Source organism: Glycine max, chromosome 17, assembly GCF_000004515.6.
Source record: "Glycine max cultivar Williams 82 chromosome 17, Glycine_max_v4.0, whole genome shotgun sequence".
Lineage (NCBI taxonomy): Eukaryota > Viridiplantae > Streptophyta > Magnoliopsida > Fabales > Fabaceae > Glycine > Glycine max.
The window spans coordinates 36,414,232-36,429,269 of NC_038253.2; the positions used below are offsets into that span (position 1 = coordinate 36,414,232).

The 15,038-nt window shown below is 29.1% G+C and overlaps 1 protein-coding gene across 1 annotated transcript; it reads left to right on the top strand.

The window, feature by feature from the left end:
- Positions 1–7,260: 7,260 nt before the first annotated feature.
- On the top strand, positions 7,261–8,803 carry LOC100819926 (uncharacterized). Its single transcript, XM_003549260.5, has one exon. It carries the CDS (start codon positions 7,493–7,495, stop codon positions 8,513–8,515), a length of 1,023 nt encoding a protein of 340 aa, XP_003549308.1. The 5' UTR covers positions 7,261–7,492; the 3' UTR covers positions 8,516–8,803.
- Positions 8,804–15,038: the final 6,235 nt, after the last annotated feature.

Below are 15,038 nucleotides of genomic sequence, written 5' to 3' on the forward strand. Positions count from 1 at the left end.
AAGATGCAAGATGGTTAATTATGTGTGTGAACTTCTTTTGCATGTCATGTATGCTTTCATTTGGATTCATTCTAAATAATTCATACTCATGAGTCAATGTATTTATCCTAGATCTTTTCACATTTTTTGTACCTTCATGTGTTACCTGTAGGGTATCCCACATATCTTTTGCATTTTTACAATTTGATACCCTAAAGTACTCATCCATCCCTAAAGCAAATGTAATTATTCCACTATCTTGTAAAAAGCTTTTTACAAACTCTGAACCACGCAGGGACAACCTTCCCTTGTGTTCATATATCCTTACAACTTAAGAGATCGTCGGTCTCTTAAACAAATCTCTTTGAATAAGAAGAAGAAGGAGAATTCTCTCTTTAAGAAAAGAATATTACAATGGAAGACCGCTCAAGATTCCTTATTGAATTTGCAAGTGTTTTGGCCAAGGAATATTTTGAGAGTTATAAGACAATTTGATTTTAAGAGGATAAGACAATGTTGTTCAGAAAAATTCTAAGGAATTTCGTATCGCAAGTCACCTATTTATAGGCCTTTGATGGCCATTCAAAAACTTCTTGAACAGTTGTGACTCTTGGGAGTTATTTTCGAAAATTCCTTACTGGTAATCGATTACACAGTTAGTTTCTGAAGAGTTATGACTCTTCAGACTTGAAATTTGAATTTTTTTGTGTCTGGTAATCAATTACACAAATGATGTAATCGATTACAAGCTTTTAAAATTTAAATTCAAATTTCTAAAAGTTGTTACAAACAGTTTAAACTTCTGGTAATCGATTACATACCTTGTGTAATCGATTACAGGCTTATAAATTCAAATTCAAAATTTTCAAATTGTTTCAGAAATCAATTTAGCCACAGGTAATCGATTACCAAAGACGAAATATCATATTTTTGAAGAGATAATTGTTCTTAAAAAACTTTTGTAAAATATTTCCTTTAGCCAAACTTGTGCAACATCAATTAAGGAATTCTTTCTAAGATCCTAACTAAGTACATTGTTCTTCTTGCGTTTCTGAATTCTTAACTTGAATCGCACTCATCTTTGGCATCATAAAAAATTCATATCATATGCTTCTACAATATTTTTTTTAAATGAACTTTACCCTTCATCCGTTTTCCACGACATTTTAGCTCAAGATGTCAAATTTGTAAGATGCCAAATGTCTACTAATATACTGAAAATTTAGTTTTATAATTTGCTACTAAATACCATTAGGTTTCCCCTTTCTCTAAATTTGTTACTCATTGTGTTTTTTCATATCATTATGATGTTAAAATGCCATGCCACCTGATACTATGGAACTAGCTGGCAAGTGCCCTTCTGCAGTCTTAGTAGGTTTATTTTCCTCTGTTGAAGTGTTAAGCTTTTGTTGTATTGTATCTCTCTTTTCTAACATGGATTTCACCTTCAGTGTTAGATTCATTGGTTGATCCTCTCCAGAAGACTATTCATTTTAAGCCAAAGCAAGATGGTGTTAAGCAAGAAGTAGATCGTAATGAAGACATGATTCGAAGCGCATTCTGAGCTATTGCATCCTTGAACCGCATAAGGTTTGTATTCTGACCTGTTTGTGACCCAAATTACTTGTCTTTTGTTGAGGCTAAATAAATCAAATGAAAAAGGTATTAGTAAAATTAATGCCTTTCTTAGAAATCTAATAATGTAGTGTGTGACCTAGCTTTTACATGGGAAAAAAAATTCTCTTCTCATTTTAAAGGAAAACTTGGACCAAGCACAATTCTAGAAAAAAGCTCTTGAGAAAAAAATATCTTTTTTTTTAAATGAAAAAACAAAAAATATGGGCTTGTAGATAAGCTAATTTCTGGAGTTCCTCCTCTTGTTTCTTCTCTATTCCAAATCCCATGACTAAATAACACCCACTACTCAAGAAGAGGCAGATTGAAAAAGTGTGGGTTTTTTTACTTGTATTGCATGTATCTAATATTCCATGTTTTCTTAATGCAGTGGTTGCTCACTTTACTAGAATACACAGTGCCATCAAAATGCTTCATAGCAGAATAAAGGTGTTACACCATTATCTTCTTGCAATGCAAAAAGGTATGAGGTTATCCTTTCTACAATAATAGCATTTGAAAATAACATATTATTTGTTATTAGAAATCTTTCAAGTCTTATAAAAAATATTATTCTTTTGATCGATCAATTCCTTAAGCATTTAAAGTTGTTAATTACTTTCTAATAGTGTTTAATGACATAAATAAATAAAAGCAATACTTAAGTGTCTGACTAAGTTTCAAATTATATATTTTTCTATTATTGCAAAAAGAGGGTGATTTGAAATTAAATCTTTGGCATATAATTATAAGCTGGATTGATGAAAAAATGCACCAAAACATTTTTCTATGACAAAGAAACGTCTTAGAAAGTGTACATTTTAAGACGGTTTTAGTAAACAAATGTCTTAGAAAGCAAGAACTTTCTACGACGGTTTTCTTTGGAATCATCGTTAATGATCTCGACTTTCAACGATGTTAGATCTAAAGGCGGTTGGCAACCATCATTGAAGGGGTTTATTAATCGTCGTTAAATGCCTTTTTTTCCAGTCGTGTGAGAAATACTTAGATTAAAATGAATTGCATTGATATTGTAACAAAATTAAGAAATGGACTCGACCAAAATACTCTGGGGCCAAAGTGGCTGAGTTGTAATAGATTTTAGGTAAGTTAGTTCGATGATTAAGAGAGAAGAAAAGAAAAAAATGTCATAAATTTGATTTCATCTACTAATAAAATTAACGATCTAATAAAATTAATATTTACCAATAAAATAATAATTGGATTGGGTGAAAAACATTCTCTTAATTTAAAACTATGTGTATATTTTATCAAAGAGATCCTTTTATTTGAATCAAGTAAGATTAGAAATATTAAGTAGATTAACTTAATCCAACTCTTCTCACCCAATTTAAAAATGAGTTGGATTAGGTTGCATATATTTTTATATTGAATTCAAAATCTCAATCCAACCCACCAACACATAACCTTAATAAGTTGGCAAGGTTGAGTTGGGTTGACCAGAAAAGAAAAGAAAAAGAGAGAGAGAAAAATGTTATAATTTTTTTTATCAAAGTGAATGGGTTGTGTTGAAAACTTACTTTTGGTTTAACAAAATGTATATATCATAATAAGATAATACACACTCAATGTTTTAACTCAAAATTACTAATTAATTTGAAACAATTACACATCAATAATTTAGATATATGATAGTCAAGTGGATAACAAGTAACAACCGTCAATTATTATAACTGACTTAATAACATGACTAAATTGACATACTTTTATGACTATTTTATAATTTTTTCTTTCAAGACTCAAGTGTCAACACTTTACACTTTCACGAACAAAAATGACTATTTATTATTTTTTGTTTTATTTTAATTTGTTAAATATTTTTTTTTTAGTCTTTACTGTTAAGTAATAAAGTTAACAAATGATCTTATAATCATGTTGACAACTTATTAACTTGTTATGTCATTAAAAAAATCTAACTAAACAATCATATATAATTTGTTTTTGATAAACTATATTTTAACTCCCCATCAACTAATCTATATTCATCAATTATTTCAATTAGATGAGGATTTAAAAATATAATATATAAAAAATACATAAATATACTGATTGATGACGTGACAAATAAATAAATTATCATCATTCTTACATCATATGATAATATCGTTACTTTGACAAATGAAACAAAATAAAGTATAATTTTTAAAAATTAAAATCAAAATAAAAATCTTAAAAGAACTAAAATTAAAAATCTCTTATTTCATAAAAACCAAAAGATTATGTCTATATATGTATTAAATCTGTCCAGTCATGCTCACGTTTCGACAGCCGGACAAGTCCATGCTTTCCATTTATCTTTTAAAATATTTTTTTTCTCTCTCTCTCTTTTGCTTTTTTTTTCTTCTTCCTTCTTCTACTAAAAAAAACCGTGCAAAGCACGGATCTGCTCCTAGTTTAAGCCATTTAGGTAATAAAGTGTGGGTTAAAAAATGTGTATTCTCAATTACTTTGTATTTTTTTTTTTATATACACGGGTCTCATAAATACTTGTACGTACATTTGAAAAGTAACAACCTTTTGGACCAAAAAGCCTACTCTCACAGCTTGGAGACAAAATTGAGAGGAATCCAAACACTTGAAAGAATCTTTATCCCTTCTCTCAATCATGCACTGCGCAGTGATATCGTTCTTTTTCCAGTTTTCACACATTAACAATAGTGACATGGCCTTTCCAGCTGGGTACCTGTAGGGGAACATCTAATTAGCAACCCACTTTCTCATGTTTGAGATTTTTGCTATTCCAAAACATGATAAATAACACATTTTCTCCTCTTCAGATTGTATATGCTTTAAATTCCCTTACATATATGGCTTGTGCAAACTCATAGTCCTCTGTTAGGACCCTCCCCAATAAGCCTCAACTTGCATTTAATTAATTCTGATTTTAACATTTTTGTGTTGAAACTTCAATTTTTAGTATCTGTTCAGCGCAGAGGGGAGTTTTTGTGAGAGATCGATGACAAGAATTAGAATCAATGTCAATTCAACAGAATTAAATATATCTAAACTTTATATACACATGTTTGTTGCTGGAGAATTGATTTTTAAATTATGTTTTTTAAAAATTAATTACTTATATTGAAAAGTCGATTTCTCAACTTGAATAGTAAATTTGTATCATTTATGTAAATGTTTTTTTACTTATATTATTTGAATAAATATTTAGTTTTTTTTTGTATTTTTGGGATAAAAAAGTCTATGTAAGTCATGTGTCAATATTTAAGAAATATGTGGCATATCCGGTGAAAAATCATAGTTACAGAAAGAAACGGCAACATTTAAATTAGATTATAATTAACAGTTTAAATTACATATTTAATTATAGATCTTGGCGTAATCTAATATCTAACAATATGAGATGATTATTTTTATCCGAGAGTAAGAAGAATAAATATTAATTGTTATTTTATCATGAATGATCAATTAATACTTAAACAGATTTTCTTCGCACTCAAATATTAGCAAAAATGTCTAACTTCACATTGATTAAAGATTTTAGTGTAGTTTCCTTAAAAAAATTATTAGATTAATTGATGGCGTTGGACTAATATAAGGGATTACAAATATAATTTTTTAAAAAATCACTTAAAACTGATTGATGATGTAACAAGTTATGTAATTATCAATGCCACTATTCAATTAATGTTGTTGGTTTACAGTATTAGATTAAAATTATTGATAGAAAAAAAATATAAGAACCAAAAATACTAAAATTTTTGTTTAAGAATTAAATAAAAAGTAAATTTAGCAAAAAAATATTGTCGATCAAAAATATATTTAACCTAAAATTTGAATTAATATTCACTTGAGATAATTTTGAATTAATTATCTATACAATTATTAAATGAGAACATGATTGTTTTTTTTCAATCTTAAATTTCTATGATGACAATACTTTTCGAATAATAAAAAAAGTTTAAAAATACTATAATTTTGAAATGGAAAGAATATTGTAGGCAGAGTTTCATCTCATGTTTATGGATATCGAAAAATCATGTTAAGAGAGATGTGGTTTCCTTAAAAAAAAATTCAATATCGTGAGAGAAATTAATTTTTATCTCTCGATCAGGCATACATGAGTTTACCAAAAAAAACATTGAGATTATAAGTTATAACCCTCTGCTAACTTGGAAATATTTATGTAAATCTTATTTATCAATATTTAAATCCAGTATACTAAAAATTGACAATAAACATATATATATATATATATACACAAAATCTACCCAAGATATTTTGTTAGTATGAGTTTAATTAATTTGCTTTTATTACTGCGTACCAAAATTCATTTATTTGTCATTAATAATTTCAATCTACATCAACGTCATAATTATTTAGTATTTATTCTTATGTTTTAAACAATTTCCAAATTATCAATAACTTTTTTAAAAATATTTTTTTCTTAAATATCAATATTTTAAAAGTAATTATTTTAAATAAAAAAACATCACAAATATCAATCATTTATATTTTATAATTAATATTCATTCATTAAGTTTACACTCTAGTCCTTTTCTCTCCTAAATTAATGCTTATTTAAAATTAATTCAGCATATTTTATCTTTTTTATATATATTTTAAAATTTTCTTGAATTAAAAACACCTACCTATACTATGTACAAGATACTTACAAATCCAATACAAAACACCAACACACTTATTCATTAACTGGTTTGATTTATCTGTAAATAAAATATACCCAATATTTTTTTCTTCTTTTAATACGAGTGTGCTGTTACTTCCCCCTTCTAATTAATTTCGTTAACTTGTCCACCATAGTAGTTTTGAATCCATTTCAGACTTGCTTAATTTGTTTGTTTTATCATAAAATCCATTGCACTGACTGGATCTTGGGAAGGTGCCTGTAAATTGATATTTTGATTTCCCTAGTCAATATCAGTGATGTATTTGCCAATATCCAATAAATGGTAGGATTCTTTTTCTATCTTCTTAATTTGTGGTCCACCCATCCCTCCTCTTCCAACTCCAAATCACTTTTCCCCTTCATTAAACCTTCTTTACAACTCTTTCAATACATGCAAGGGTCAGAGTCAAACTTCACAAGTCCTGTTGTTTTGTCATTTTCCCACATCAACACAATTTCTATTATATTTCGTCTAATATATTTTTTTTTTTTACTATTAATTGAAGCTTATGTTTAGTCTTGCGTTGATTCACTTGTGTTTGATTTTGCTTAAATTTAAGAAAATTTGCTTAAACTTCCACATTCACACTAAAGCAACTTTTTATCACTTTCATCTTTTCACATTTCTTACACATTTTTTTTTTCTGTCTTCAAGGCAATCAAACTTATATTTAAAATCACAAACTTGTGGGAATCTCATTCTTTAATTAATTATATATTTTTTAAATAAATTTTAACTAATAAAAAAATATATGAAAAGAAAATATTAAATTGTACATTAGTTTTTAACTAATTTACAAGAATTACGAAAGTTAGTTAATCTATTCAATAACATTAAATCTGTTAACTAATACGGCAAACAAATTAAGAAATCAATTTATTTTAGTAAAAAAATAATAATTTAATAAATCCTATAAAATTATAAAAAGAAACACAAACAATTTTTTTTTCTAAAATAAAAATAAAAATCAATATATAGTCATATACAATCAGAGACTGGTACGTAGAATATATTGCTAAGATTCTTCTCTCACATAACCCCCTTCCCCCAACGTCCCCTTACAAAAGCATCTCCAAGTCTCCAACCCTCCACTTTAAAATTCTCATTCATACTACAACCTCACAATTCGAAGTTCAAACCCCAAATCTTCAAAAACCTCACACCAAACCCAAAATAAAAAAACAACGTAAAAACCTTAATAATAGCAAAACCAAAACCACACTTGCAGTCAAATGTTCTTCCTCTCTTCCCCCTTCTCTTCATGCTTCAGAGCTTCACAACGTACCAACCACGATCCCACAAACCTCACCACCTACATCTACCACACCGAATACGGCACCGTTTCACTGACATGGTCGCGCTCCCTGCTAGGCCGCTCCCTCCACGTGAACCTCCACAACCGTTCCTCCTTCCACCTCCTCCTCAAGCCATGGAAGAAAAACGGGTCCAAGAAGCTTTCTCACAATACGGTCTTCCTCTGGAACCTCTCCAACGCGAGGTTCGAGTCTGGACTCGAACCTCGCTCTAGATTCTACCTCGCCATCGAGGTAGAACATGGCCTCAGCCTACTCATTGGGGACTTATCCCCCAGGAGTAGTAAGGCCAAGAAGCCCAGCAAAACAAACCAATTACTCGTCCTGAAGCGGGACAACGTCCACGTGGCGCCACACCGCAGCCGGGTGTACCAAACCAAAGCGAAACTCGGAGGTAAGGTTAGGGAAATCGAAATAGATTGCGACGTTTACAACTGTGGCGGATACGGGTACGAGAACGAGAATAGTTCGAGGTTGTTGTTCAGTGTGGATGGAGAGAAGGTTCTTGAAGTGGCGAGGCTGAAGTGGAAGTTCAGAGGGAGCGAGCGTGTGGAGATCGACGGGGTGCACGTGCAGATCTCGTGGGACGTGCACGATTGGCTTTTTGAGAAGGATAAGGATATTGTTAATCATCGTAGTAGTAACAACAACAATAGTAATAATAATGGTATCGAGGGTCACGCGGTTTTCATGTTTAAGTTCGAGGAGGACGAGGTACGAGGTAGTGGTGGTGGGAAAGAGGAGGAGCAACAGTGGAGTATGGGGAGTGGTGGGGAGTGGAGGAATGGCAAGAGTTGGTCTTCTTCGTCTTTGTCGGTGTCTTCTACTTCTGGTGGATCTTTTGGGGGAAGTTCTTCGGTTATGGAATGGTCCAGTGTGGAGGAGAATGAGTTGGTGGTTCCTCTTGGGTTTTCTTTGGTGGTTTATGCTTGGAGAAGGTGAACACTAATTTGGGTGGTTAAATTTTTTGTTTATTTGTTTTCCTTTAGAGTAAAAGTTTAGGGGGAGAAAGAATGAATTTAGATTTCCATGTGTATAGAAAAGTATATGTTCTTAATACTCTAAGAGTTTAGTCTTTAATTAGGGCAAAAGATAGTTTAATTTACCCAAAACCAATTGAATTCAAGTTCTTGTAATGCTTGAATATTTGCATGTATGGAAGCCTGTTTGTCGAGAGAAGTCAAAAGATCACGATGTACATGGAATAACACATCTGTTAAGAGAAGTCAATTGAAACTCCTTATTAACAACGTTAGTCCCTTGAATGGATTTATGATTGTGGAGAAGAGGATATCTAGCTTAGACACCCAAAAATGTTCTTGTGATGCTAGAATGTAAGAGAAACAAATCAATGACTCCGGAACTTTTTGAATGAAGATCGGAATTAAACTGTTAGATGGAGATTTCACACTTCAAATTTGAATGTGTTTTAAGTTTGATTAATTACAACTAAGTAATAGTTAGAAGTTGGAATTTAGGATATAGGTTTTTCTTTGTACACTAACACATTTGTTTGGTGAATATAAAGAAAGCGAATGAGAATCTGTCAATGGATTTGTATAATTAATATAGATCTAACAGATTTGTTTTAACTTCTTTGAGGGGAAAATTTGTAGTAGCGGTAGAGAAAGGGGCTTGTGGAATTTGCAATGTAATTTTTTTTTTATAATGTTCAGTTTGCTGTTGGTGGAATTGCTGAAAGGAAATTTGCTATAAGAAAGTTGTTATTGGCACTGTTGTTGTTATTGTCAGGGCGTGTGTGATTGGAACTTTTTACTCGTGTTGTGCACGCCAAATGTTCGACCAAATGTCGGCATGTGAGTTAGGACATTTTCTTTCCTTTTTTCTTTGGTGCATTTGCATTTGGCAGCTCAGCAGCTTGTTGCCTAAAGTGGCCGGTACTAACGGCCAATTTGGTTGACCCGTTCCAAGCAAGTATCAATTATTTTCAATTCAATCCAATGGTTAATATTTAGTTCACGGCACAGAAAAAATATTGTACTTTTTCCTAAGAGTTAATATAAATAGTTTAGTGTTTTTTTTATCAGTATATGAATAGTTTAGTATCTAAATGTAATAGTAGTATTTTATAGTATTATTTTAGTGTTTAAAAGTTTACCATAATTTAGATTAGTTTTTTTAAATAAAATTATTTATAACTTTCGACAAGTGGAATAGATTTATGGTAAAATTATTAGTGCATGGTTTTCTAATTTTTTTTTAGTTGTATTTCGGTCTAAATTAAAAAAAGGATAAAAAAGTAGAAGACTAAATAAAGTTAAAGGATCGTAAAAATAATTTTGTCCAAATAATTGGTAAGTTAACAGTTTTGCAAATCAATTTGTGTATATTAAGAATCAATATAACACAAGGTTGATCAATTTAGGTTGGCATGAGTGATTAGGGTTCTTGTCCCTCAAGCAAGAGATTGGAGGTTCAATTGAATGGAGAAAATCTAGTTAGGATGAGTTCATTGACCCTTTGCATTTCGTATTTTCATAGAAGATTAGGCTCTACATTTGATGGGAGAAACTTCTTGCTAAAGAAAAAAAAAAGTTACTCAAGGTGTTTCTTAAAGATTACTAATGTGTTTGGTTTCATATTTTATATCTGATTTTAAGAAGCTAATAGTTATAACTTTCACATCTCAAAAGTGATTCCTTATTTCAAATATCAAACAGGCTATAAAATTGTATTAACTCTTTGAAAAAGAAATGATATAAATTATGTAATGTAACTTCCAAAAAAAAGGTTTAGCTGGGTGAAAAAAAAAATTCAACATGATAATTTTGAAGACCCTGTGGAAGAGAGGGGAACAAAAAGACAGTGCTTGGTAGGAAACAGCCGAAGGAAAGGAAGTGGCCCAAGAGGCAATGTGCAGTTGATATCTGCGTTGTCTATAGGGTCGGTTGTTTGTACCTTACTGGCAGTGGGCCACATGATTTTATTTCTCAATTATGGATTTTGTTTTTAGTTTTTTTTCTTCTAATCTTCTTATTCATAAAAAAAAACTTTAATTAATTTGAAATTTGATTAATTCAGGATTTAGTCAAAAATAAATAAAGTCTGATTAAAAATTATTGCGGTCAATGATTAAATTTAAATAATATTCGAATGATTCAATATAAACTTTAAAATATTAATCACATGTATTCAATTGATTTATTTTCCTTTTTTTTAACAAACATCAAAGAACAGAAAAAAGAATATATATATATATATATATATATATATATATATATATATATGGTACAAAAGAAAAAACAAAAAGAAAAGTAATGAAATTGCATCTTGGCAAACGACTTTGGTTGACGATGAATTTTTTTACTAAGTCAATGAGAAAACTGTATTAAATAATTCCTTTTATTACATGCCCTGATAAATTAAAGATTAAATTACTTTTCGGTTTCTGAAAGATTTAAGGGTTATTAATTTGAAATTTTGAATTCTAAAAATTAGGAAATTCATAATAAATTTTTAAAATTATGAGTAAATTATACTCACATGCACACCATTGTCTTTTTTTTTTTTTCAAATTGCATCTCATACCTCTTTTTTTTTTTTGCACCCTACAAAAAAAAACATTTAATTATTTAACTCATATTAAATATTATTTAATAATTTAATAAAAAAGTAGACACATGATGTCACGTGACTTTTAATAAAAATTTATATCTAAAATACTCACTTCTTATTCTTTTTAACTTCATACAAGACATGACATCATTCTTAACATGAAGAGATTTTAACACTTTTTCTTTTTTTTTCTTTTTTCTCTAATTGGGCGTAAACTCGTCTTTTGTTGGAAGGGAACCCACCTTGTTAATACGTATGTGTTAACATCCTTCTTTTTTTAGTGCAATTTTTTGTGTGTGCTGGGTCGTTTAGTTGCTGTGTTTTTATTGGACGTGTTCCCGGTAATGTCTATTGATTGAATATGTTTTTTTACTTCAAATTTTAGTGTTTTGCTCCTGCATTTATGTTTTTAACTCATTTCTTTCAAATATTTATTTTTGATGGTTAGGTGTTTGATATAATGTCTCAATCAAAGCTTCATCTTCTTCAAGTACTAGTAACAATGAAGTAAAAATCAAATATTAAAGAAAAAACTATTATTGTCTTAAGAAAGGTCCAATTAGATTGTTATTTTGTTATTGAGTATGTAATAAAGATATTAGTGCAATTTCGTCTACTCAGATATTTCAATTAACCTTATTTAACGACGTTAACAAAAGTAGGGTAAAAATAATGTAAAAGAAGGGAGTAGTACCGGGTGTAATTTGAAAAAACGAAAGAGGTGCTAGTGTAATAAAGATGTTATGATAATTTCATTTACTCACATGTTTTAATTGACGTTAGTTAACGACGTTAAAAAATTGAGAATAAAATTAATATAAAAAAAAAAAGGAGTGTGAATACTATTTGAGAAAAACACATGAATTAGATTGCGAATATAATTTATTCTAAAATTATTAGTTTTTTTAATTTGTTTGTTTTAGTCTCTAAACTATGTTAATATTATCATTTAAATCACACATTATATTTAACTAGACTAATAAGATGGATGGATGATAATTTTATAGACTTGTTTTGAATTTTTTTAGTTTTAACACAATACTTAACACTTTCAAAGACTGGAAAGATAACTTACCCTAAATTTAATTAAATTAAGGATGATTGTAGAATAAAAAACAGTGAATTAGAATTTTCTATTGTTCGCCATGTTATTTTTTTTATTATCAATGAATGTAATTTCGAGGGAGCTGTATCGTGGACTACTTTAACATGTCATATCGTTCAATTCCCAACAAAATAAAAAAAAGGTTGAAAGTTGTCTTTACAAAATCACTATCTAATTATGTAATGCAATTTTAGAGCAAAAAATTATATATTATATGATGTAATTTTTCATAGGCTTCGTACCCCTTAGCAATACGAAACATCTATATTATTGAAGAAAAAGATTGAATCAAAGGAGACATGTAACATCTACATTATCATTTCACTAGCAGCGGGGGAGAAATTTTTAAATATTATGTTAAAAAGAGTTGGCTTGACGAAACGCCATTAAATCAGATAAAAAGCTGAATATTAGTCATATTTATATATAAAAAAACACATAATCAGTGGTTAAGCATAAAATTAAGATATATTTAAATATTTATTGATGTAACTTTTCGTTTGTTTACACGCAGCAAATTCATAGACAAATGATTTAGCTTGGCATCTGGTAAAAGGTTGGTTGATAAATATTGGTTGATGATTCAATGTGCTATTACTGAAAAAAAATGATGTTTAGATTTTTTTTTTAATTTTGTAGGAATGATTTTTATTTTAAAAGATGAAAGATAGCTACGCAACCAAAATGTAAAAATTTTTACAACATGTTCAATAATCATGATAAATTTATTGAATTTTATGATAATTATTTTAAAAAATCATGTTAATAATGATTTAAGATTAAATGATAATATAAAATTATTTTATAATACAATCATTTTAATACATGACTATTAAACTCTTAAAAAATTTACAACTTCTTTATAAAATAATTAATTTATACATTCAATACAAATTTCAAATATTTTAACTGAGTGCTTTATTATTTGAAAAAGAAAAATAAAACTATACTTAAATAGAGGAAATTTATAGTCTCTCTCCTTGTTTGTTTCTAAAGTATACCTTGCACTCGCACGATTTTTGTTCTGGATAAGTCTCATTCAAATAATTCTGGTTATAGAGCTGACCACTTTATTGAATTATCTGTGTTTGCAATTTATATTTTTTTTTTATCTAATATGAATTCATATTTTAATAACAGTTATATTATCTATTTATACTTAATGAGTTATATTTAAGTAATATTAATGCAATTAAATGAATATGTTAGATTACTAAATTGATATTATATGAATTTAATGAATATACTTTAATTAGTATCCTTCAACATAATCAAGATCTTAATAGTGTGAATAAATAAAGAATCTTAGTTATGATCCGTAATATAGTAAGCTGAATAATTATTTTTTTTTATCTAAAAAATTACGAAGATCTCATTAAAAAAATCATATAATTGAGAAAAAAAATCATAAAAACTTATTTGGATTCTTAACACAAGTGTGGACATTGTATAAAGAATATCTAATGTGATTAGCAATTTCAACCATTTTTTATAGGAGACACGGTAGAGTAACAATGGTAAATTAATCACCAAACACGTGGTGTTTATTCTCCTATAAATACACCACAATCACTTCATCAATTATGTTTTTTTCATATAAATTAATTATTATTTTTCTAAACACTTACTTAAACTTAAGAGTATCTACACGAATAATTTATTATGAGATTTAGTTCAATCGGTTGACTATATATGGGAATTGTTATAAACCTATAATTAATATCAAGTTTAATTCTTATGAATGAAAAAATTTACATGAACAATGTCATAGCATAGATCACTCCACACCTAGAGGTACTTCACCTTTGAGGTAAGGTATTATATAATTGATCTTGTTAATTTTTGTCAGGAGCCTCTTTCCAAATTTAAGGAATCCCCTATCTCTAATCTACTCGCTCACATCTTCATTTTAACGCACAAGTTGAAAGGGAGAGTTCTACAAAAGATACTTCAACACTCAATTAAGATTTCAACCGTGAACAATTTGTCTTAAGGATAAAAAGAATGACTAAAGATTTGGGGGTTAACCTTTATTTATACAAACGTTTATGGGCCTTGAACCGTGAACCTTTGTGGATAAATTACCATCTAGGTAATTTACCTCTAATCAAGGCTTAGGTTGCTTAAACCTTGATTATCCATAGACCTCTGTCATGTTGCCTATTTTAGGGCAAATGGTGCCTCCCTACCTTGTTCAGTATGTCGTGTACTAATGACGACTGAGTGTCTAATCAAGATTGTCGAATATTTGTTTGTCTCTTCTAGGTACTTGACCATGATAGTTGAGAGCCTAACCAAGAGTGTCATACATTTATTCGGCTCTTCTAGGCACCTAACCATGATAGATATCCGCTATAGTAATAGTTAGAGTTGAAAGCTTCTAAATCTAAATCTACAAAGTTGTTGACATTTCTAATATAATCTATACTAATAATAAAGAAAATACTTTTATTTAGTATACACATTTCATTACACTATTTTACCTTTTATCAATTTTAAAATTTTTATTACTTCTCTTCTAATAATTACCTACTATGTTATTAGGTTTTCTTAATTCTAATTTCTTTTCTTTTTCTTTTTTATTTTTAATTAAAATAGGTAAAGAGGCACAGGATGCCTCTCTCCACCAGTAATAATGATATTAAGTTGAAAGGTGTCTCTTTTGATTAGCAGCAGAATTGCAAAACCTTCATAGAACCATTTCGTGTTCCAAAACAATGGGCTATTTCGGTTGCTTTACACTTACATACTCAACTGGGGATGCACAAAGCAAATGAGTCAATA